The sequence below is a fragment of the Cygnus olor genome, chromosome 4 (assembly GCF_009769625.2).
Source record: "Cygnus olor isolate bCygOlo1 chromosome 4, bCygOlo1.pri.v2, whole genome shotgun sequence".
NCBI classification, from domain to species: domain Eukaryota; kingdom Metazoa; phylum Chordata; class Aves; order Anseriformes; family Anatidae; genus Cygnus; species Cygnus olor.
The window spans coordinates 16,425,372-16,450,848 of record NC_049172.1 but is presented as its reverse complement, the minus strand read 5'-3'; the positions used below and the strand labels follow the sequence as shown (position 1 = coordinate 16,450,848).

General features: G+C 44.9%; 2 protein-coding genes across 5 annotated transcripts; one reads left to right on the top strand and one right to left on the bottom strand.

Moving 5' to 3' along the window:
* The first annotated feature begins 10 nt into the window (after positions 1-10).
* On the top strand, positions 11-24,367 carry GTF2E2 (general transcription factor IIE subunit 2). 4 transcript variants are annotated; one of them, XM_040555412.1, is made up of 8 exons: positions 11-96; positions 296-462; positions 11,243-11,334; positions 11,872-11,979; positions 13,726-13,908; positions 14,368-14,461; positions 22,346-22,461; positions 23,496-24,367. In XM_040555412.1, exons 2-8 carry the CDS (start codon positions 300-302, stop codon positions 23,613-23,615), a joined length of 876 nt encoding a protein of 291 aa, XP_040411346.1. In that variant the 5' UTR covers positions 11-96; positions 296-299; the 3' UTR covers positions 23,616-24,367. The 4 variants fall into 4 exon arrangements, with proteins under 4 accessions (XP_040411346.1, XP_040411348.1, XP_040411349.1 ...); XM_040555415.1 differs by lacking the exon at positions 11-96 and having other exon boundaries at positions 139-462; positions 14,375-14,461; positions 23,496-23,529; XM_040555414.1 differs by lacking the exons at positions 11-96; positions 22,346-22,461; positions 23,496-24,367 and adding an exon at positions 20,615-20,748 and having other exon boundaries at positions 136-462; positions 14,375-14,461.
* Positions 4,830-11,195, bottom strand: SMIM18 (small integral membrane protein 18). Its single transcript, XM_040555419.1, has 2 exons — positions 9,149-11,195; positions 4,830-5,411 (listed from the first exon to the last, which is right to left on the bottom strand). Exon 2 carries the CDS (start codon positions 5,364-5,366, stop codon positions 5,073-5,075), a length of 294 nt encoding a protein of 97 aa, XP_040411353.1. The 5' UTR covers positions 5,367-5,411; positions 9,149-11,195; the 3' UTR covers positions 4,830-5,072.
* Positions 24,368-25,477: the final 1,110 nt, after the last annotated feature.

Sequence of the window (25,477 nt, the reverse complement as noted above, 5' to 3'; positions counted from 1 at the left end):
CCCCGCTTCCGGGGCGGGGGCGGCGCGGGGGCCGCCGGGAGGGCGGCAATGCCCAATAGGCGGCGAGCGGCCTGCGCCTCGCGCCGCGGCGGGCGGGTGAGGGAGCGCGCGGGGCGGCGGCGGATGTGGCGGGGGGAGAGACAAAATGGCGGCTCCCCGCTGAGGGGGGCGTGAGGGGAGCTGGGGGGTGAAGCTGCGGCATGGGGAGGCCAAACGGGTTCGTTATTAGCTGGCCGTGCCCTTAAATACCGGGCTGAGCCTGATGCCTGCGCCCCTTCCTCTTCTCGCTGAGCAGAACTATGGATCCGAGCTTGCTGAGGGAGCGAGAGCTCTTCAAAAAGCGTGCCCTCTCCACGCCCGCGGTAGAGAAACGCCCAGCGCCATCTTCTGACTCCTCGTCCTCGAAAAAGAAGAAAGCAAAGGTAGAGCAAGGTGGCTCGTCGAGCTCGAAGCAGAACGCAGGTCGGTGAGAGTGGCCTGCGCCGTGCTGCTTTTGTGTTTCCTGCCTTTTTACTGGGTGTCTTACCGTGGATCAGCCTATCTGCGAGTTTTGCTTGTGGCTGTAATCATTCTTTCTCTTAAATTGTCGCTTTTTACAAAGAAATCGAGTTGCACGATGTGGAAAAAAAAAACTTTGGCTGCTTAGGTCAGGCCTCCTGTCCGTTGCTGTTACTCAGCTGGAGGAATTGCTGCTGCCAAAGCATCGCTTTGTGTCACGCTGGGGTTTGGTTTGTGGATGTCAGTGAATGCCAGGCCCGTAGGTCCTTCTGGTGAGAGAGTGCTGAAAACTTAATTCTGCCAGCCTCAAGTCAGGTAGCTGCGAGATGGATCTTGTAATTTACGCCGTGTCTGGCTGGCGTACTGCGGCTAGCAGCCCTTCTCGTTTTACTTGGGAACTAATCTCAGCTCACAAACACGTCTGTAGGTATCTGCCTGCCTTAGTCAGGAGTTGCCTCGTTCCCCTGGGGTGGTGGTGCTGACAAAGTGCCTCTCGAAACCAAACGAGTTCATAAAGCAGCACCCAAAGAGTGTGAGCAAATGAAAGGCGCAGCAGGGAGAGGGCTTGTGTGCGCACAGCAGCCTGCTCTGCGTTTGCTTTTACTGTGTGAGAAGAGTAATTTGGGGGCCTTGCGAATAGTTCTCTGCAAGCCCTGGCACAGTTCTCTGATGCGCCCTGTTGGGCAAATTGGAGGTCGGGAATTACTAAGATACAAAGTAATGCTGTTGTGCAAACCCCTTGCAGGCTTGTGTTTTGGGTGCCACCTGTGGCTCACTTCTAAACTCTAAATGAAGCAATACAACTAAAAAGAGCAGCGAAGAATGTCAAGGACGATGGGAGGAGTGGAACATCTTCTGTCCAAGGGGAAGAATAGCGAGTTTTTCTGACTTCAGTTTTCAGAGCCCCTCAGGGCACCAAATAAAGTTATCAGCCAGACATTTAAAATAAATCAGAGCAGGCCAGGTTTCCACTGCCCCTTTGCCATGCTGTCCTCTCCAAATAAAATCAAATTGTACGTGGGATATCCTAAAGTGCGCATCCAGAGGGAGGGGGATTTACTGGGAAAGAGCGAGGGGCGGGCAGTCCAAGTGTGACTCTCGTCTGGAGGATTTGAGTAGCTATGTGACCAAGCAGCAGAATAAATAGAGAAAGTGTCGTTTCGTTTCTGTGGTTTTGTGGGGTGGGTATTTCTGCGAGTGCTTTTGCAGTTGTCAGATGATGAGCTTACACAGATAAGAACGTGTGGCTGTGAGGAAACGCACTTTATTTTTACGGTGCTGGCTTCGCTCCAAACAGTATCAGAAAGCTTTCAGGACTTTTCTAACATCTTTATGCACAATGAGTTCGGTCTCCTTTCAGTTTTCCCTGTAGAGTATTTACTAACTGCTGCAGAATCAGCAAGGGCGGAAGTAATGGAGAGTGAGCAAACCAGCTCTCTCCCTTGTATTCGTAGGAGCTGGTGCAGAACAAGTGTGCAGAGTGGCAAATGACAGAATGGGCCAAGCAGCCACGGGCAACACGCGCATTGCCCTGTGATGCTGCAGAGTCAAAGTCCTTTGCCTAAAGCCCCATTTCTTATTTGAACTGCCAGATTGCTAGGTGCCTGTTGGGATATGCTCATGGCAGAGGGGGGCCTTGGGGAGGTGGAGTAAAAAGTGATGTTGGAAAATCCCCGAACCCCTGAAGAAACGAAAACTTAGAGGGTCGTTTCCAGTTTTGTTGTGTGGTGACCGCAGAGATAATAAATAATGTTCCAGTGATTGTGTGTTAGCATCGATAGTCCCTGGGTGTGCAGAGCCTGCAAGTTCTCCATCATTCTGTCATTCTAGGACTCAGAGAACCTGCCCTTGACTCTTTTTTGGGATGGAGGGGCACTGAGACCGTGCTAATCCTTGAGTGACCACATGCGTAAATCTAGCACGCGTCTGCAGATTTGTCGTGAGCTTTCCAGTGAGAATAGTTGTTACCATAGTTGTCTAAAATTATTATGTGAACGAGTTACTTGACAAATTCAAAGCTGCCTTGTTTATTCAGTTCAGAATAGTAACAGGAAAATAAAGGAAACAGATCACATCTGTTTATTTCTTTTTATTGATCAACACTAAGTCTTTCTCTTGAGACCTTTGTGGCGGTGGTCCTGGCCATCAAGAGCTGAAATCTCCGGGAGCTGTGTCGCAGCCTTGCCTCTCTGGCTGAGTTCACGTGAGGGGAAGCATTCTCCTGAGGCTGTAGGGCTGCGCAAGGGGAGATCCTTGTCTTCTGCTCCTTGTGCAGACACCCAGCTTCCTGTGAAACCGCTTAGCTGGAGCGGGTCCCGAGACTTCTCCCCATGTGTGCTTCCCGGGAAGGCACAAGGACACGAAGCTGGTGCAACGCGCTTGTGCTGCTCCTGCACGCTGCCTCCCCGCGTGCAGGGCGGTGGTCAGGGGAGCGCTGCCGGTGGAAAGCAGTCCTGTTGTGTTTGGAGTGGGTGCTTTCAGGGAAGAGGCGCGTTAGTGCAGCGTGTCCCAACGGCTTCCCTTGCCTCTCGTGAGCAGGACAGCAGTCTGTCAAATGCACAGCTCCCTGGTCCAGAGGACATCACGAATGGGACCTTCGTCACGTGTCTTGGGGTGACTCCTCGATTGTCTCGTAGCTGGGACGTCAGCTTCTGTTAATTGTGCTTGTAGTTTGATCGTAGCTAAAAGCGTTCTTCGCGTACGGGGCTGACACCATTTGGTCTTGGTTAGCGTGTGGGAGATGAATGTTTGCGGTGATAGTGGTGTCGTTTTGTGACTGAAGAAGGGAGATCGCTCTTCCAGATGAATCACTGGAGCTTCCTGCTTACTGGTGGCCTGGGTACTCTCTGACTGCTTCTTGCCAACCAGGAAGAACGTGAGTCGAATTAGCAAGTCCTTCAGCGTCTGTGTCCACATCTTCTGTTGCTTAGGCATATGAAACCTGAGAGAGGGAGTTTATCAAAAAAACACTTTTATCAGAAAAGTTTATCATTACAGGAACTGGCCGTGGCACGGAGGTATTTCTAGCAGGGATAAAACTGCGGGATTGATGTTGTAGCTTACTTGTTCATTTGGCCGTTAGGTGGGCTTTGTTTCCCTAATGTCAGGAGCATTATTTGGGTTTTATGTAGGTAAATGTCTTGTCCCACGCCTAGCTTTGGTCTGGTTGGGACATTTCTCACTGGCTTGCTTTTTTCTGCGTGTCCAGCAGTGAGGGACTTACCGGGTCGCACCGAGGGCTACACGCGTTTGGGTGTCATCATTACAGCTGTAATTTGTAAAGGCAAAACTTTCCTCTTTTAAAAGCTATAGATGCTACGCAACACGGAAGGGTGATGTGGTGAGCTAGAGGTAAAAGCCGATGGTCCAGGTTTTCTGCGGTCGGTTTGTGAGAAAGAGAGGTGTGAGGGGTCGAACTCTGGGATGCATCCGCAGGCTGATGAACTTCTCTGAGGGTCTCTTGTGCAAAACAAAGCCACGTCTTGCTGCTCATCCATCCCACCATCTCTAGTGCAGGGATTATCGTGACGTGGCCTCCTCTGTGAAGCATGTGGACACCTGCAAACTGTGTGCTGGCTGGGAGGGAATGTTGTCGTTGGTGAGGGGAGATCTGCGGCCTGTCTGCTTGCGTTGTGGCAAGAACTCGGTCAGCTGCAGTTCAGCTTTGAAAAGTTGAGGTGGGACTGACACGTCCAGCACGTCTGATTCCCTGTAGCGTCACAGGTGGCATAGAGGCAGCAGCCTTGGGACGGAAAGGTGACCCTGTTTCTTCCAGACCGTGGTCCTAATTCAGTGTGCTTTTGTGGAAATAATAGGAGTTAAGATAGTGCAGTGTCTTGACACCCAGAAGCTGGTAAACAGGTTGAATGTGAAGGAAGGGGAGAGCAGTTCTCTGGAACTGGAGAAGGGAGGGAGACGGGGTCAAGTTGTACCACAGGAGGTTAGCAAAGACTATTTTAGGGATAAATTTCATGCTGGCTTGCTTTCCCCCCATCACCCTGTTTTCTTAGAGCAAGGAACCTGTAGTAAGAGCTGCCAAAGGCAAGAACTCACACGAGCCCCCCTGTCTCATGGGATCTCCTGCCTTTAAACCCTGACATCTCCTATCTTTCTTCCCCTCATCCCTTATATGTCTGTCTTGTCCCTGTATGGCTGACCTCAGTGGGAGGCCAGTGCTGTGCCATTGTGCTCTGTATGATCACGTTGCTGAGCATTTCTATAAATGATTTTTTCCAGTTAAGCAACACCGTTTTACGCGTGTTAAGCAGCGTTTGTTCGTTCAGGTAGACAAGGATCTACTCTAGTAACTCAATATAGACATTCAACAGAAATGCATTTAAAAACAAAGAATTTTTCTTCCACCATAACATTGCAACAGGTCATCCTTTTGCTAAGCACTCAGAAAGCCTTTGCTAATTATTCAAGTTCACATCCAGAGATAAAATGGGAACTGCTGCTATTACATTTAAGTCCAAAAGAAACGAAAAAAACACATGGGACTTGCTCGTTTGTAAGGTACAAGAGGATTTGTTCAAGGTGTTAAACGTTGTTCAAGTGCTGACGATCAGTCCTTCCTACACCACCTCTGTTTCGCGCTTTCTGAAGCTGTTCATCATCGCCCTAACAGGGTTGGGTTCGTTCTCCAAGTCCTTCATAGTTTTGTTTTTCACGCAGCAGCAACAGTCTAGCAGTTCGTAGAGGAATGCCAGCACCACCAGAGAGACGACAGTAAAGATGAATATGATCAGAATAACAAAGCAGGCAGTGTTCCAGTTATCGTGGAAGGGATAAATTTTTTGCACTTGGAAGCCCAGGTACTGGTAAATGGATGTGGTCTCGTTCCAGTGAGTGGCGTTGAGGGTTGCCATTCTCGCAGAGTTGCCTTAACGTATTCCCTGTCACAGATTTGGGGGCTGAAACAGAAAACAAAGCTGTTGAGGACTCTGTTGATCAAGAATATACTGTGATTTTTATCCCAAACTGGAAGAACTTTATCTCAGACTGTCTGCTCACACCGCCTACAATACACGGGTTGTTGAATGGGTTTATTTGCTCACAAAAGTATCAGACCAAAATGTAAACTTTGTGACTTGTCTGCAACATTTGGTTCAGTGTTACTGTTCCGTACATGCACAAAGTATGTAAGTTATTCGGAACTTAAACAGTTTTGTTTCTTTATTTCAAGTACCTGCCAAGACAAAGAGGTTACAAAGATAATTTGAAGGTGTACAGTGGTTTCAACAGCTGGTCTGCCTTTACTTCTGAGGCTTAGTACTTCCATGCTGTGAAAGCCTGCTGCTATCTTTTGGCATTCCTGGAAAAACGGGAGATCCTTTTGCCATCTCCCATAGCTGAGTGCTTAGGAGAACTTTCTATATGTTAATATCGTTTGAATTTGTTTGCTTGTTTGGTTGTTTTTTGTTGGTTGGTTGGTTCCCTATTTGGCATAGAGAAAGAAAGCTTTTCAAAGAACGGATATATATAACTATCTCGGAGGATTTTTCCAAAGAATGGGGCTGAGCTTTCCCTTGTCCTTCGAGTTCACAAATACAATCCTGGTTTCTGAAAACTCATTTTGGATTTGCCAGTTAGTACAGACTCATTACCACTGCAAAACCTTTTTGACCTAAGAAGGCCGGACTTCCTGAGGTGTTCATTCCCCAGCTGTTCCTGCTGTTGGTTAGAAGTCGAGCACATCTGGAAATCTCAGTCCATTTGTGGCCATTAGGAGAGGCAGAAGGAACACCCAACCCAACCCTTCCTGAGCTCTGCCTTCTTATTTTCAGCTGCCTTCTCTGCTTAGCCACCAGGACAGGATCCTGTCTTTTGCCCAATGCCGTGTGCTTGGACCCAGGAGAAGACAAGACTGCTTTACGGTGTGGGGGAGAGAAAGTGAGAAGTTGGTTTCAGCAAATGCAGCTTTGGCATGAGTGATATTGCTGTCAAGGCACGCAGTTTTAGAAAGGCCATTGCGTGAAAGTGTGAAAGCAAGCTGTGTCTCAGTAATTGGTGTAGTATTTCTAGAACACAAAAAGCAGTTTTGTCCGTCTCTGGATTTCTCTGTGGGTTATGGCAGATGAGGTGTTTGGCAATAAGAGCTTTACAGTTGTGTGTCTCTTTTTTGGTTTCCTTCTTTCTCTGGCTTTGTCTTCCAAAACAGAAGGAACTTACACTACTTCTGCTATATAGTCTATAAAGTAATAAAAAATATATCTGAGGAGCTACAGTAACTCCTGGTTATCTGGGCTAGCATACTGGAGGATGCTGTCATGGCCTTTGGGTCCCTCAGGCAATTATTTCTTTCTGGAGTCTTATTTCCATGCCTCAATGAAAGATTTTTGCTTTGAACAGAAAGCAAAAAGTAAAAATTTTTCTGTGTTTGTTACAAAATAGTCCTGGTTACCCACATGTAGTTTAATTTCATTCAATAATTAAAACTACAGAACCAAGGGGCAATGCCAGTGTTTTGTTCATTAAGCTGTGCTCACAGATAATGCTTTAATGAACCTTGCGTAGCCCAGAAATAGTTCTGCAATCAGCCTGTTTCGCAAGTGACAACCAGAAAATGCCTAAAGAAACAAGAAGCGGCAAAGGAGAGGTGTGATGGGGTCTGCTGAAGCAGGTTGCTTAAAGCAGTTCAATCACCTGTCGTTATTTAATAATAAAATAAATGGTGTTAATGAAAACCAGAATGATGCGGCCAAGCCGGCTTGCCATGCACATCTTATTTTAATCATTCAACTGCTATACATTTTGCTCTTTATCCTTCCATCTCTTTATCCTTCCATCTTTACTGGAGTTAATTGAAACGGACCAGCTTTGTTGGTGAGAAGAGGGCCTGGCGTTAGCCTTTGATATTTACTGGAGGAGTTGCAGCAACTTACCGTTTCTTCTGTTAAATTTGTAAATGAATGCACAAAGTAAGACTGAAATGGATAGGATTAATTAATCTTTATATATATATGTGTATATACACACACGAGAGTTTGTAGAGCAAATCCAAGCTAAAAATGCCAGTGAGTTGAGTTGGGTCTGGCTTTGAGAGACAGGTTTGGTTTGGTCACGGTCTAGGCAGGACACTCAGCTGGCTTGTTTCACAGGGGATGGAGCTAAATTCAAGAGAGTTCTTGAAAGGGTGGTCTGAGGAAATGAAAATCAGTGAGAGAGGAGGCCGAATAAAAGGATTTGGAGTCGCTTTTGAGGGATAACTAACACAAGCAAGATTTAAATATATATTTTAAATGGCAAGAGGATATCCTCGGAAGAACATAGGGGATTTTTGTTTTGAACCTTTTGAACAGATTTCTGAGATGGGATTTTGTTGGCGTCATTACTGATAAATTCACTCACTCTGTAAACACCGGGTACAACAATTATCTTTTTCTATCGATAAGAAATACCGTATTTTCAGCAGTATCAATGGAAATCCAAGCTCTGGGACCACCGGAGGGGCTGGGCACGCTTGCGTCGCATAGCGACGACCTGTTCCTAGCCCGGCACGCTGCCCAGCCACCGGCTCTGGAGGCGAGAGGAGAGGAGAGGAGAGGAGAGGGGAGGAGAGGAGAGGAGAGGAGAGGAGCTGCTCCCGCAGGGCTGGCTGCTGCCACCATTAGGGCTCTGCCTGCGTACCTGGGGAGGCTGAACTGAACTGAACGGCTGAGCCGGTGCTCCTCCAGGGTGGTGGTCAGCTCAGGCTTGGCTGGGGCGAGGCAGGCAAGTAGCAGCTGCTCCTGGCCGTCGTTGCTACTGCGCCAGACCGAAGTAGCGCGATTTAAATTCCTATTGCAAGCCAGTCTGATCTGCATGCAGTTGGGCTACCCAGAATTGAGTTAAATGTTTAATGAACTGGGTTCTCTAATATCTATGTGAGGATTTAATTTAAAAGTATCCTCCTTCCCAGGTGCTGCAGGAAAGCAGCTTTATTTGAAATCTTATTCATGGAGCAGAGGGAAATGACTGGCAAAAAATCATTTCAATGCAGTACAGAGGAAGTCCTGTTTGAGAAACCACCGAATAGACATCTTGGGGTGATGGCATTTACAAATCGGCTGGATTATAACCTCTTTGTGTTGGATTGATCAGTGCTCCGATATGTACAATGATAATAATACGCAAAGGGGTTTTCTTCCTACCCTAACAGACCGGTTTCTGGAACACGTTTTTAGCACATCCATGAACACGCATCTGTTTTAGCCGGTGTAATTGATGAGGTTTACAGAATACCCTCCTGGGAGACACATTCTCAAATTTCAGCTTTAACAGTCTATTTTAATTTTTTAAGGAAAATCCTTTCACTGTCATTTCCGCAAAGCCACACGGAATCAGTTATAAGGAAGTGAGGCTGCAGAAAACAAGCGGCCTCCCCAGTAAGCATCAAATCCATTTTGTTTACTGAATCTTGGCTCGTTGTGTTAGCTTTTCCGTAAGATGGAGCGGTCATCAATTTTCCATTAGCACACAGATGGTGAAAGTGCCTGCCTGATAGTGCAGGACGAGCTCCTCTGTGTTCAGCAGAATAAAATCCTGCTACATCTAGAGAAAAATCACCCTGATCCTAAGAAGCTTTTTACAGCCTTGCATGTTACAGGCATATTTTCCTGCAGTCATCAAGACAAACCGAAGACAACGTTAGAAAATGATGCGCACCTACCTCTTGTCTGAAAGGATGCTGAAAGAGCGCCGTGCCGTTCCCTGTTTTAATGCAGCCTATGGCACAGCTAAGATGGAGCTTCCCTGCGATTGGCCGGCGCATGGTGCTGCTGACAACTTCCTTTGTGCTCATTTGCATCAAGCCCTCAACCCCGGGAGGAAATTATTCACAAATCGGACTTTTGCTGCGTAGATTAGGAAGCTGCCTCTCCCCGACTCGTTATTTTCGGGATGCTTTTGTGCGTGTTGGGCTCGGTAGCTGAGGAGCGCACGGGGGCGCGCTGGTGGCCGTGCCCGCGCTGCTCTGCGCTGGAAGGCAGCCGGTCAGACCGTGACGTTGGAAGCGTTAACATCCGCAGGCTCCAGCCTCGCAGCGTGCCCAGACTGACTTGTCAGGAGCTGTGGCGTGCCGTGGCCAGGCCGATTAAACAAGATAATCTTCTTGATGCGATTGACAGAACAAATACGTGATAAGTCGCCTTAGCCGTTTGTTCTAGCTCCTGATTTTTATTTTAGTTGCTTCAGACCTCCTGTTACGTGTTGCAAAATTTCCTTCAGATAAATTTTTAATGTTAAAAGGGGATCCTGTGGGGAAAAATTCCCAAAGGCTAGACTTCTAGGGGGAGCTGGCTTTTGTTCTTCTCACTTAATTTGGTAACCAGAATAAAATGTTCTTATGTAGCTGGAGTTATGCTGATTGTCCTGTGTTAATTTTAGAATTGTTACATGGCAGTGTAATGCCTCTAATACAGCGTCGTGTAATCGCTTGGGAATTAGCAGTTGCCAAGTTTTAGATTTGACATGCTTTGCTTCGGCATTAGCCTTTTACTACACTAGCACCAGTTTCCATCTGGGTTTTCACCAAAATTACCAGAAGTAGATCTGTTTGAAAGCTGACTACATCCAAAATTCCCACTTCATGTTGCCTTTTATTACCAACTTACAGATCAACTAAGAAGAAGGCCGAGGTGCTGTGGGAGAGACATTAACAAAATTCAGATGAATCATGGTGACTTTGGAAACTTAATTTGCAATTTCCTTGGAACTTAGCAAGGGCATCTACATTTAACCACAGTGAACAGCGTGGCAAAGACTTTGCTTAGCAGCTCTGCTTGGCACCTACTGCAGCCTCTGTCTCAGCTAAGGCACTTCCATTGTTCTTTCTGTCCCTCAACCTATTTTTCACAGAAGTAACAGGAACTCAGTATCTCTGAGATCTCTACTGTCTGGTCAAATTTAATTTAATCAACAATGGATTTTAAAAACTCCTGTGGTGACAAAGAGGGGACTTTCCTTTTTCTGGAATAGTTGAAATTCTGAAAAGCTGTTGCTCTTATGTTTGAACAACATTATGCTGGTAATGGACCTGTGGCTTTTGGTAGTGGTTTGTGGATATTCCTATTTAATGTACCATGTTATGCAGTTAATAAAACTCATTAACTCAGCCTTGCAAGAATTTTTGAAACTTTATGCGGTAACAGACCTCGTGATACGTTCAGATAGAGCCAGACCTGGCAGCAGAAGGGATACTTAATTGTTGTTTCAGTGATGCAGCTCACCAAGTGAAGCAATTTGAATTTATGATTTTTTGATAAGATCTCCCCTAGAGCTACTTTCAAAACAAACAAACGGAAAACCAAGCCCATGACAACAAATACAACCTTACTTTACTTGGGGTGTGCTAACTGAAGTAAGTGGAGCTTTCTGCTCCTACTCAGCATTATGAAGCTATCAGCAGCGATAATCGTGGGGCACAGATGAAGTGTGTTATTTCAGCGTGAATTAAGGTAGCGTAAATGATTATGGTATGTTAAACCACAGAATTAAACGTGTACTCTTAGGGTATTAACGCTGCCATTGCTTGCTGTTTTCTTAAAGCTCAAGTCCCAATACCTTCATGTCTATGGAGGTCTGCTCAGAAGTGTTCCACACCCAGCGTGCTTATAACACTGAGCCCTGCAAGGATGACTGTGCCTGGAACACGCGTTTCCGTTCATCGCTGTGCCCCTGAGGGGCTGTGGAGCTAGAGTCTATTGAGGTGTTGTTGAAACCATCGTTCATTTGTGGTTTTGTTTTTTTTTTTCTCCTGTTGTAGATCACAGCAATGGATCATTTAACCTGAAAGCCCTTTCAGGAGGCTCTGGCTACAAGTTTGGAGTCCTTGCTAAGATAGTGAATTACATGAAGGTACAGTGGTTTGATGTAAAAGTATAATGGTTGGAAATGCTTTAGTTACTTATTCTCCTCTGGTAGCTAAACGATGCTGAATGTTTCAGTCTAAAATTCTTTTACTGAATTTCAAGAAACTAGTTTGTTAAATTTAAAGTGCTCTCTGTAAACAAAGCATCCAGTATATTGTTTTGTTACTGGAATCCCAATTATTCCAGGTCAACTTAAAACCAGAAGAATGGTTTTTATTTCCATTAGAAATAGGAATTGAAAATGCTGCCAGCTTTTAGGATTCATGAGCTATTTATCAAAGTAACTTGTAATTTGGTGCTTGATAAATTATTTTGTCCTCGATCTCAGCTGGTACTAACAATTTTTTTCCTCGTTCTCAAAAACCCTACATTATCCCACTTTTATAGAAGTTGTAAATTATGCTTTTTTATGCTTTTTTAATGCCTTTTTAATGCTTTTTATGCCAATTTTTGTTACTTTACGATAGTTGAATTGCTGAATAAAGAAGTACAAATCACTGATAGAGGCTGTTTACTTTTCCAGACTCGGCACCAGCGTGGTGACACGCATCCATTAACCCTAGAAGAGATTTTGGATGAAACACAGCATTTAGATATTGGACTCAAACAGAAGCAATGGTTAATGAGCGAGGTAAAGAAAAGTTTAGATTTTAATAAGAGATCAAAGGATAATGATAAACCTGAACTATACAGATTTATTTAATTACAGACTCTATAAATATAAAAGCTCTTCTTTAAGAAACTGCATTGATTCACGTTTGTCTTGTGCCTCCTGCTATTGAAATAACTCTGAAATGAAAGCTCTTCTGACATTTTTAAGGAGCAGTTAGAATTACTGCACAAAGAGTAGGTTTTATGTCCAGTGAATTTATTCGTTACTAATTTTATATACTCAAATTGTTTTTCTCAAGGAATTTCTTCGTAAAAAAATCAAAGCAGAAAGTTCTTCCAGTGTCCAGGATGTTAAATTAACTGAACAAAAGGAGTTTGGCACAAAATTCATGGACTTACAGTTCTTTGTTATTTACTGAAATGAAGAATTCTGATGCAAAATCCATGTTTGGAAATGGGGGGTGATAGATTGCAAAGTTCATTGGTCTCACACTATGTGCTAGGTGTCCTTCCTACAGAGTTGCTGTAACTTGCCACTATGTCCATCTTCATGCTTAATTGATCTGAATGTCTTAATGGGATTTCAAGACTAATAAATCAACAAAATAACCGTATTTGGTATTTATACTTTATCTGGGTTTGCTCATATCATATTTAAAACCCTTGCAACAAAGTAGCGAAGGCTGTTGATGCACGGGGAAAAAATCTCTGTGTAGTAAAACTAGGCTGGTTTTAACTAATACAGCCTGTAGCATTCCTTTGGTACCAGTGCTAATACTCTGGGGTACAGAAATCTCCAATCCAGCAATGCTGTTACCATGAAAAATTGGCTTCGTTGAAAACTTTGAAGGGTAGCTCCAGGTTGTTTCTGTAATTAATCAGAATATCAAGTCTGAACCAAAGAGCTCCTCCCAGGAAGTTTACATAAAATTACCATTGAGTTGCTACTGGGTAAGAAAAGGTGAACGAACATCCCGCAGTGCCAAAGTTAGTTACCTTTTCTGTTACAGGCGTTTTCTCCCTCCTTTCTTCTTTCTGTGTCTCTTCTCTTTCTCCTTTCAGGGTCAGGCTGGCATCTGCAGAAGAAACTAAGTAGAGTTGCCCTCTGTTACAGGTGAACTTCCATTATGGTACTGGCTGCACAGCAAAACTGATTCGGAGCATATCTTAAATCATTTCAATTGTCCATGAGCTTCTGGTCAGCTTCACTCAAGCTGGCATCATAAGTAAAATCCTGCTGTGCAGGAGGTCTGCTCTTCTCAATTTCTTCTACAGCTGCTGGTGCCAATTGACAGCAGTTGGGGAAGACTGACTTCTGTTTTGTTCATCCCAGGGTAATGCCTTTCACGTTCATAACATGCATATGACCCGATTTTGACATGCTGAAATGTCTGTTTGCACTCTATATTCAGCCAAAGCACTTTTTTTTTTTTTTTTTTTTGCATTCCATCCTTTTTTTATTTTCATTACTTTCTCGAAAAGGAACATGTGCGGCTTTCTGCCGTAGGAGGCTTCATGGACCTTCAATCCCAAGGGCATTAAGTGAATGATGCTAAGCCTCCTTTGGTGCTTTGTGCTTCATGTTGCGGTGAATTACACCTAGGCTGGATCTAAGATCCAGGGGTTTAAAATCCGTCTCAAACTCAAACCTCCAAACTGGCAGCTCTAACGTGGCTGATGTGTTTGTAGCTGTTGAAAATCACACTAGAAAAATGTACTAGTGTGCGCTCTTTTTCAGGTTTTAAAGTTGATGTTCCTGTTACAGGCTCTAGTCAACAATCCGAAAATAGAAGTTGTAGATGGGAAGTATGCCTTCAAACCTAAGTACAACTTGAAAGATAAAAAGGCTCTGCTCAGGCTCCTGGACAAGCATGACCAGCGAGGGCTGGGAGGAATCCTTTTAGAAGATATTGAGGAAGGGCTACCCAATGCACAGAAAGCCATAAAGGTGAGTGAACCTGCTCTAGTTAGGTTCTCAGAGGGGACACGGAGGCTAAGAGAGAATTTTGTCATGAGTTATTTCTGTTCTTTAGATAACTCAAAACCTATTTCAGAAGGTCGAATATTGTAGCTTTTTCTGGACATCATTCTTTACTTTCAGATTTGGCCTGATGTCTCAGCACAGCTGTCAAAGTTCTTTCCCCCAAAGGACGCTTGATCTCCCACGGTGCAACTGAAAGCATTTAGTGGTGCTTTTATCCCTTGATCTCAGCCCCCTGTATCTCGTCTTTGCTTTATTAGTGCACTTATTGACAATGTCCCCTTTGGATGCTTTTTGTTGCAGGTTACTTTGCTGCTTCTCTGGTTGATCTTTTTGTAGCACAAATCTGGGTCTGTTGTTCAAGCTGGAATCCCTGTGCTTGGAAATGAAGTGATTTTGAGTTCTTCTTTTGTGTTTGTTTTCGAGGCTTTAGGGGACCAGATCATCTTTGTTAATCGCCCCGATAAGAAGAAAATTCTCTTCTACAATGACAAGAGTTGTCAGTTTACTGTGGATGAAGGTAGGTGTTTATTTACATCTGTTTCCATGAGAGTTGATTTGAATTCATCTTAGGCAGCTGTATGTATGTATAAGCAGTCTTTTAATGTCATAATCAAATCTTAGGTCTATCCAGATTCAGTCAGTAGAAGGGTTTATATTAACACAAGGCTAACAAAACTAATGAGCAAGTGAGTTCAGAGGTAATAGCCTCTGTTTTATATTGGATACATGGCGGCAGGAACCCAGCAATTCAAGTGCAAGTATGACAGAAAAGACCAAAAGTCACCTGCCTGTGACTTAAATGGCATCTAACATCTTGCTGCCTAAAGGGCAGCCAAAAAACAAAGGAATTCCTTCTGGGTTTAAGTTTGCTCTTTTTTTCCAGCTTATAAATCATGCGTCTTTCGTTGGTGAATGCGATGAGGTACCAGGAATGGTACAGAAGGAAAAAGCAGACAGGCAGGGGATGTGAGCAGAAGTACTGAGAAGGGGCAGTTGACAACTGGGAGGGCAGTGTAGGTGTGGGGTACTGCTGCTTCCTAGAGCTGGGAGTGGAAATTAATTACGCAAATTGGGATGTGTTGCAATAATGACATTTATGCCAACATCAGATACCTGTAAGTACAGAAGGGAGAAGGCAATCCCTGGTAAAAGACCAGGGATTTTAAATTTTAAACAACTCAAGGACACTGAACACTTACTGTTGTTCACTTGTTCACATGCCATATAAAGCCATCTTATCATAGAAGGAAAAAGATTGTAGAAACTTCGGCTGCTCTATGTGCGGGACCATAAAACCAAATATAAAGCTCTTCGTCTTCGAATAGCTCAGAGAGACCCTATTTTAACTAGAATTGAGCAACTTATTTGTTATGTACCACATTTGTACGTTCAGTAATAATAGCTTTCTTCCACAAAGATAATTTAGTAGATGTCACCTACAGCACCTAAAAGTATAAAAATAGTTTCAAAATATTTGAGTCTCTTTTAAACCATAATTTCTGGCATTTCTTCCTAGTGGGAGCCCAAGCTATATGTGAAATGCAGAATCGTAAGCCTCAATCTGCCTTTAGTGGGGAATTTGTAACCTCCCAAATGCCTGCAATTTTACCATTAACACTGTCATCTTGTTCAGATTGGGTTTCTTCAGTCCAACAGCCCATGGCTTTTAGGGATCCTAGCTTTGCCAAAACCTTTAGAAATCAGCTCTATTGCAGTAGACAAAGCTTTTAAGTTTTTAGCAGCTACTGGTTGTATTACAGTCACAATTGCTGATCATTCCTTCTTTTGTACCTTTTCCAGATAATTGGCACCCAGCCAGTCTAAAAGGGTTAGCAGAGCAGATCTCTATTCTAGTGCTCTTAGTTTGTAATAACTCCAAGATTAACTGTGAAATTTAATAAAAGAACCCGTTTTATTAAGAAGTAGCAAAGGAAATCTGCCAACTCTGTCAGGGAGCCAGTAAAAATCCAAGGCTGTTCGTATGCAATGTATTATATTTTAGCACATCCAGCACTGATTGATCGGTGGTTAGGAACAAGTAGTGCAGCCCATTGCTGAGAAAGAGGGGGAAAGGTTAAAAAGGAAAAAAAAACACAGAAAAAATGGAACTAAATGTTTAAGCTGGCTGGCTCAATCTCCCAGCGAGGAAGGCATTAAAGTCTCTAGTGTCTAATGAAGGGACCACTAGTGTGCAATGTGCTCGTAGTTCAAGGTGGCCTTGCTTTCTTTCATCCGCAGGTGGCAGCATGTTCCCATCCGATCAGAAAGTGATTTTTTTTTTTTGTTCTGTTCCTGCTGTTTTCTTGCTTTTCTTGTCATGCGGAAGTTAATGCTTTGTTCTGAGAGAGGGGGCAGAATCCTTTCTGTCTTGTGAACGTTGTGATCTGCCTGCGTATGCTACAACTCTTGAAACATCCCTGAGTGGGTTCACTTACTTATTGCAGGTGGAATGGGTCCTTTTTCCAACCGTGTTATCCTGTGATGAGGAAAACCCGTCCTTCCTGAGCAATTTCGCTCTGAGATTCTCTCCAGGGCACTACAAGCGTGTCTCTTAGGGAGTCCTTGGCAGAATTGTCTGCGTACAGGATGAGTTATGACACGTTCCTGCGTTAGCAGTGCTATTTCAGCTCATTATCTCCAGCAACGTTAAAACGGAGATTTTAGAAGACTGCGATATAAGCCTTGAAGTGTTGTCAAGGCTCTTTGATCTAGCAACTGATGACAGTTCAAAATATGTTTCTGGTTTAATGTTTGTCCTTAGAAATAAGGGCTCTGCACTGCTCAGTGCATGATTCTGCTGTGTGGCACACTCCAGTTTTGAACGCATGCTGGCTGGGATTACTGTCCTCTAAAAGTTCCTCTCCCCTCGCTGTCTGAGCTCCTCCAGCCATCAGCAGAGAAAGAGGAGCTGCTGGGGCAGTTTGGAGGCTGCTGTCTAAAGTAGTGGGAGGAACTGTTTCCTGGCAGTGCCTACCTCTGCCCTGACTGCAGTCGTTTTAATGGCTGAACGAGCTTTTCTTTCTCCCCTTTGGAAAATAAATCCCAGTGTATTTCAGCAGTGGTGCAGCACCTATATCATGATCTCCAGGGTACTGGAGAAGGTATGTGTAGTGAGGAACAGCTTTTGTTCTTCCTTTTCTGTGATTAGCCAAAGAAGGTTCAGATTGCATGTGTTCCTCCATCGTGACTTCCTGACTAATTAATCTTCTGTCAGTAATGTGTAGCTGAACGGGTTTATAAAAGCCAGGCTGGATTTCAGGTGCTTCAGCCAAGTAAAGCACTGCCTTTTTGTGCTGGGGCTAAGCAAGCACTTTGCATGTGAACCAAGCTTTTACCGTGGGGCTGAATACTGAAACGCCAGTCCGATGGCTTCACTGCTAGAGATGATGTCTTTCACGTCTGAAGGCAATATAGGAAATACTGTAATGCCTAAAAATATGGATACTTAGTAATTACACGTGTTGTTCTTCCTAAGTGCCTTTGAAGAGATTTAAAGAATGGCTAAAGCCTCTTCAATTTAACAGTACAAAAATTGCTGAGGATCAGTGAGGACTTAGGGCTTGGAATTCCAAGACGGTCCAGGGGCACCTTTTCTGTCTGGTACAAATCTAGTACTGTACTCCCTGGGACTGCTGTGGAGCAGGACTCCCATCTTCCGTGCTGCTCTTTGTTTCTTCCCTTCGGCCCTCTCCACAGAAATGTTGTTGTCAGTTCTTGTCCTGTGTTCAGGTTTTAGTTCAGCTCAGTGAAGACTTTTAAGCTGTTTCTGATCTGACAGATTTTATTACCGGTATGGTACAGAAGTTTATCTCCAGGAGCCATCTCAGCCTTTTTGCGAGAGCAGGTGAAGCAGTCAGGGCTGCAGGATAAACTACACTGAAGTCACTGTGCAGCCACTTACCCATGACACTGTTTCCCATATGTAAGCATTTATAGAAAGAGTGTGTTGGAGCAGAATTGCTTGGGGAATGTTGGTGCAAACTGCTTTCATATATGAGGCCCCCCATGCAGTAAAGTTGCAGGAACATCCTTACCCCTCAGGTATTTCAGAGAGAGAAGCCATTTGTAAAACCTCTGTTACGCTGCCCTCTGCTTTGCTCTGTGCTTGTTACACTGGTCCAAGCTCTTTGTTTTAAGTCTGTGCATGCAGACAGCTCGATGCTAGAGACGTTAGCAAGCATCTGAACTGGCCTTTCACTCAGCCTGCTGTGGCACTCCAGGTCTTGGTCCCTCTTCTCCTTACTCGAAAGACCAGGAATTAGTGACCTGGAGGAGCAAGGGAGCAGCCTGTGAGTTGTGCTAGTTCTGTCTAGCTTCTGAATTGAAATATTTTAGTGGTCAAATTGCAAGATACTGCATACAGGATTTGTTCGTTCAGGGTGCGCTGACCACAGCTTGCTGCTTGTGCTGGAAAAGTCTGCATTTCCGTCAGGACTTAAGAGCTCTCTGCAGAAAACACACGTCTCCTTTAGGGATCGCAGCACCTGCGTAGCTTTGGTCAAAAACTCTTTGGAAATTTCTCTCTAGGGGATTTTTTCTGGGCTTTGTCTTGTCATAACAGCCCCAGCGGCAGGAGGAATTGTCAGCCTGTCTGAATGCAGCCTGCTGAGGTCAGATGAAGCCTTACTGTCTTGACTGCTGGACAGCTTTGTCTTTCCATAGCTGTTACAGGCTTGTTCTGGCTCTAGCTGTAAAATACTTTAGTGGATCCGAGTGAAGAGTCTCCCACTTTCATCATGCTCTGATGGTGTAAAGATCGCCTTGCAGTTGAGAGGACGTGGAGAAGGGAATTCAGATGTGCTCTGGGATTGGAATGGCTGTGTGCTGCAGGAGTGCATGCAGCTGATCCTGTTCTCCGTGCCTGGCCGAAGCAGGCCAGCGTGTGGCGAGCTTTCTGCTCCAACAGTCCCTCCCTGCTCTCACACCGGTACCAAGCTCTCTGCACCTTGTCACAGACAAAAGAAAGACATCGTGAAAAATGGATCTGGTGTTTTGAGGTCACCCTTCTGTCACCGTTACGTAGTCAGCTCCTCAGACACATCAGCTGAGCACAGCAGTTCTCCTTCTGTCTTCTCTCCTCCTAGAGCCAGGCCAGCCCCCCACATCCTCCTGCCTGGCCAGCCGTAAGCTCGGAGATGTGTTCCAAAGGCGGTGGAGGGCAGTAATCAGGTCATTGGGTGCCATTTCCTTGTCACTGACGCCTCTCGTGAGCTGCTGATTTTACAAGCTAGGAGCCACAGGAAAGGCTGGGGGGATGGTTTTTCAGATTCTCCTCAAAGAACTTGGAGAAATCTCATTCTGTCGTGGGTTAAGGGTATGAATGTTCGGCCTGGTGGTGCAGAAATACCACAGCCACAATCGTGGAGCGTTGTTTGTCGAGAGCTACAGTTACTGCCAGCTTTTCCCATAGGTTCTCGCATTTCAGAGAGGATGTCACAATAATTCAGATAGTGTATTCCCAAGGTCTAAACTTTCACTAGCTGATAGGGGCACAGTCCTTGGAGACTTCTGAATAAATCTGACAGGTAATGTGGAAATGGTTCAGCGCCAGCCAGCCAGCTGCTCGCTCTCTTCAGTTCCTGCATTTAGCTTGGTACCTGGTGTTACACCGAATCGTTTTTTTTGATGAGATGATGGGCGTATTTCCTTTTCTCTTCAGATGGCACCCTAAATACAAACCGCTAGGACGCGCAGCCGTCTGAACGCTTCTCCACCTTTATCCTGCACTTTTAGTTCCGAACCAACCCTCTAACACCGAGTGTTGCCAGGGGACAGTTTGATTGTGATTTCCCACTTTTCCCCCGCATTAAGGTACTTCAGTGCTGTACACGGTGCTTCTGCATGGAAGTTATTTTGCAATTACCAGAGTCAAAGCTATAGCGTTGAAAGCAGCCTGATTTATGAAGGAGTTTTTAAGTGGCGTTGCTGAATACTTTGTAGTGATTCTGGTGGGGCCAATTAGTAAATTAAACTGTCTGTACTTAAAGTCCATTTTAGCTTTGTGGTCTGGGTTCTTGGTGACTGTTCCATTCATATTTCTTGGACAAGTTTAAAAGGCGAATGTGAGGCTGTAATGATGGTATAACCGCTGCGTTACAAGAAATGCAAAATGCTGGGGTTAGGTATTAACTGTGATCTGCGCTTCTGTGCATTTTGATCCTTGAAGAGCTGCCCATTTATTTTCTAGTGTTTAATTTTTCACTTCTGTTCTCCAGAAGAATGCAGGCTAGTTACCCTTAAGTAGCTATCCTCAGCTTTTTTTTTTTTTGCACCAAAGCGTATTTGTCCGTGTATCGTGAGCTCTAATAAGAAGACGGATCATTTGTGTTTGTAGCAGAACATCTTAAGAAAAAGGCCACTGTCATGTAAAAGCTGTTACCAGTTCTCTCTTCTGCTCCATCTGCTGTACACGTGCCTGTCACATACATCTTAGAGAACTGCCGTGCATCTCTTCGGGTCTCACAGGACTCGTCTGTGCAGAGCCAAAGGCAGTATAGGGCAGTGCAACCTCAAAGTATCTCTAACTGGGATCTCTTTAATATTCATCTGTTTATGGGCAGCACTTAATGCATGAATCGCAGAAACGGGTGGTTTGGAGCACGGTTTCTCGCAAAGTGCGATACAGCATTTGCACAGCCAGCGTGTGATCCCTCTTTCCAACCACCACCAGGTCTCAGGGTCCTGCTCTGGCCTGTTTGGGTGCTCAAGACGGAGAGGGGGCACGAACAGAAAGGAAACAGCTTGAAAGAGCTCGTGCTGCTCAGTCCAGAGGACATGCTAGGACCCTTGCTCAAGCTGCTGCTGTTAAGACTTTCATCTGAGCGCTCGTCTCTGAGAAATGTCTCTTGTGTGTTCAGCTTTGATCATAACACGACGTTTTCCACCTGCTGCAACAGGATTAGGTGAGAGACGATCTGTGATAGCAGGCACCACAAGATATGCCAAAAGCCTGGAATCACACCCAAAACGGATGAGGAGACAGAGAATGTCTTGACTACAGCGTCGTCACTCCCTGCATTAAGTTACCTGAAGATTGCTGTCTCAATGGTCCTGTTGTGCTGCATAGCCCGAACGGGAAAGCACTATCTCCGTGTAACCAAAAGCGGTGTTCTGACAGGATTCAGCTCTCTTTGAAAGCACTGTGTTACCAAAAATGAATGTTGTTGTTCTCCACTGGCAAAATTCCTTTCTTTTGTTTCCTGGGAAGCTTGAACAGCCCCTTGCTGCTGGTATTGGGAAGGGAAAGAACAAGCTGAGACTACAAGCATGTGCTTTCCTAGAAAAACAAGACGCGTTAGGAAGGGAATAGGTCCAAGTACAGGAAGGAATTCTGTCGCTTACGCCTTCTTTACGGTGCTGTTCTGCTGCAGTGTGTCTAGAGCCAGTGTATCTGTGGCAGATCGTCACTGGAGCGTTTCATTGCCTGCTGCACAGGACAACTTCTTACGCATGCAGAAGTTGTGGTTGTTTTGACAACTGTATACTAAATTTGTCTGGAAATAAAGGGAAAAATTTAGTCTTGTGTTGCTATGTGTGCCTCGTGTTTTATTTATAGTTTGTTAGCCAAACCTGCTGACAGGATATATCTAACTTACTGCCTGGGGAATGAGGGGAGGTAGGATTGTACCAGCCGCTGCCTGGAGAAGGCATTCCAAAGACTCTGTGAAACTTTACATGAGGCAGAGAGCGTTCAGGCAGATGGCAGCTGCTCTAATTAAGACTTACTGTCTCTGTCTTTTTTCCTGCTGCTGTGGTTTTTAAGGTATCTCTCTTCTTTTAACACCAGAGGAATTCTAGTAATTTATTATCTGTACAGCATGGTATGTATTAGATTACAGCGATAAAGGAGCTTAAAACCACTGAAGTAAATGTCTTGAATCTTCAGTAAATTGGACTATGAGATGTCGAGTCTCCCATGACAATGGCAGCGGAAGATGTGTAAATGAAGTTGCCGTTTATGGTTAGTTATTGCCCTTCACCAAGACCGTTTGAACCGAGGCTTATAAAACATGCTGACAGTCTGCACAGCTACAGAGGTGCTGGGCAAAAAGGTAGACGCTGCAGCAAATTACCATTAAAAGCACACACTGCCAATGGGTGCTCTTGATGCCGGCACGCTGGAGTGCAGTTAGCACGGGTGAGAATCAGCTCATCTTCTTCCCTTAAGCGTCGGGGGCTTCTCTTTTTGTGCGTGCTGGCTTTTCTTGGAAGCGCATCCGGCGTTTGGAGAGGGTAAAGGCTGTGCTAATTGGGTGCCTGCTGGCAGCGATCGCTGCATCACAGGCTGATATATCAGAGGCCTTCAGCGTTTGAGCTCAAGTGTATTTCTCCCCCTTCGTGCGGGGCTTTGCCCAAGGTTTATTCGCTGGGATATGAAATGAGGGTTTGTTTGGTCTTGCAGAATTTCAGAAGCTGTGGAGGAGCATTCCCGTGGATTCTATGGATGAGGAGAAAATCGAAGAGTACCTGAAACGACAGGGTATTTCTTCCATGCAAGAAGCTGGACCAAAGAAAATAGTAAGAGATGTGAATTATAGATTTCTGAGAGATTCCCCCTTCCTGACCCTGCAGTGTTAATTCCAAAACACGTTGCTGAGCCTATGCACAGCTGCTTTGTGTAGCTCAGGGAATTGCGACCAGTTTTAAGAAGCTGCAAAACAACAATGCTGTAGCCAGCAGCCAGTGTTTTTATAACTTGTTTCAGCCAGCGTAATCCAAGCAGCATCAAGAAGAGGGCAAATGCCAAAAACCCCTCTGAGCTCCAAAGTGGAAGGTTCTGCTTAAAGCCGTACGATGCATTAGGAGCGAAAGAATAGCTACTCTTTGGGGAGAAGGTTTTCTCTTTCATTTTCTTTTTCTTTTCTGCTAAATAGCCTTGAAACCCCAATACAAATCATCTAACCTGCCTCCCACCTCACATAACGCTGTTCCACAAAATGGGTGCGATATGCCCATGTTTTACTGGGAGGCCAAAATGGCAACAAGGTCTCCAGAGATGCTTTCTTCCTAGCTTCTAACAAGTTTATTTTATTTTTTTATACATTTATTTGTATGTGACACACCATATTTTTCCTCTTCTGCGCTTGGCTTCAAACTGTCCTTTCACAGGAGCCCTTCCACACAGGATTTGTTCTTGGTTTCTGCCGTCACTGCAGTAGATGTTTTAATGCCTGCTGTCACGTAGGCATTTCTCGTGGATCCCTTGTATGCTAAATGGGTCTTTGAGCACGTAATTGTGGATATGGGCTATGTACCTCCTTCTGTAGCTGCCTGAGAGTGTTTGGAAATCTCACTTAGAAACAAATGCCAGCTCTCCTACAGCGCATGAGATACCGGGAGGCTCTGCTATGTACCCTTTGCCAATTCCCTGCCTGGATTTGGACTGATTGCTGTTGTTTCTTCCTGCATAAAAACACACCTTCCCCTCCTGCCCACCCCTTCTTCATGCACAGCTCTCCTTCGCAGCAAGGCAGAGCCTGTGGACAGCACAGCGGGTCAGGTGTCGCAGCTGGAGGGCAGATCTCTTGACTACTGTTTATTTCTTCTTGCAGGCTCCTATTCAGAGGAGAAAGAAACCCGCTTCTCAGAAGAAACGCCGATTTAAGACTCACAATGACCATTTGGCTGGAGTATTGAAAGATTACTCTGATGTCGTTCCTGGCAAACAGTGACCAGCTGAGTTCTGGAGCAAACAAGCATTTTTATACAGGCTTTTTGCCACTCAGGCTCAGTGTCTGCTCGCAGAAAGACTGACTGTATATAGTAATGTGATGTGTTTCCCCATCCCAGCAACTGCCAAGATGGAACAGGTCAGTTTAAGAGCAAGTACGAACTACTAAATTTAGAGTTTAATTTAATTAGCTAATGGGAAATGTGTCTTTAAGTGAGAGGTTCTCACAAGTTGCCTGTTGGCATGGAGTGATGAATGGTGCTCAGCATGTAATGCAGGAGTTCCTGTTCAGTGCTTAACTCTGTTTTTACATTGCTTAATGGGTATTTACCTGGAATTACCTAAGAGGGGCTTTCTAATAGAATTGAATACAGTATTTGTTGTACCTATTTCAGGGAAGCCTCCTCCTAAAATCACTGCAAGCTAGTTTCTTTTACCGTCAAATACACCCACGGTTTTTATGTTCCTTCCTTGCTGTGGGATTGAGCTTTACTGAACTGATACCTGAGGCTCAGACTCAGGAAAAAACCCTCTCCCGAGCTCCGAGCAGGCTGCAGGGCGGCAACGCAGCGGCTGCTCCGTAATGCTAACCAGAAATTGCTCTCGGCGATTTCTCTTCACTGCAATGGGTGCACCTGTGTTGCACAGTTCTATACTGTGGACAGGAGGGAAATAAAATGACAGTGTAATACTGAAACTTTTTTTTTTTTTTAAAGTAATAAACTTACAATGCTGGTTTCCAGTGTTGCTTCCTTAAAGAACGAGAGAACTTCCGTCTTTCACTCTGGTTGTGTTTTCCTTTTCAAGCAGGTAAAGGACTCTTTGCTGTGTTTTAATCTTCTCAATGACTTATTGTTCTGGGCTAACACTGTCATCTTTTATCATTCTTGTTTGGGGGATGGGGAAAACCACCTTAAATGAAAGCTCCCTGTGGCTGCCTGATGTTCATTGCCATACAGACTGCCTAACGTGGAATGTGGCCAAATTACGTCCTCTTGATAACTTATTTTGATGTACTGAACCGGAGTCAGTCAATGCTGATATTGTTTTCGTGGCACCGCAGCAGAGGGGCTGTTCCTCGGCCCTTCTGGGGTTAGGATCAAAGATAAACTAGGTGAGCCTGAGAGCCCGCCAGCAGCAGATTGCCGCCGCGCGCACATGAGCTCTTCTCTTGCCCGACCTATCAGGGATTGAAGCAGAGGCCGCCCGATCTGGACACAGGAGCAGGTGAAGAATAAGGCTTTGTTGCTGGAGCACCAAACAAGTGACGTCTGCTTGGGAAAGTGCAGGAGGAGAAATAAACTTCTGTAAGTGTAGCATTGATCCTCCTGTATAATACAGCTGGTTTTAAAGAGGGCTCTTTTGAGAAACAGACAATGCTTCGAGCATTACACGTGTCAGTCCCGTGTAAAGAGCTGCTGAACACCAGTAGGAGGTTTCTTTTCTATTTTTATGTATATAAATACATACATAAAAGCGTCACGCTGGCTTTGAAACTGTTTTTCTTTCCTGTATCTTCCAAGTCGGCACAAGCGATTCCTCTTGGAGCTTTTTACTTTTCTCTTATAGCTCTGCTATAAAGCACCCGTGGCACACTTGCAAAACTGTTCTCTTCTGTCATTTCACTCAAAGACAAAGGTTCCCTTCCGTCTGCTGCACTTTGAGCAGTCACTTTTTTGGTGGTGGTGCTTAGACAAAAGCAGAGCTCAGAGCTCTGCATCGCCTGTCATACCTTTTGGGGTTTTAATGGGGTACCTTCCCATCATCTCACGTAGCATGAACCCCTGAAGCTTGCAAGGCAGACTGTAAGGCAGGCTATCTGCTTAGTTTCTCTGCTGAAGCGATTAAGGTAGTAAGGAGACT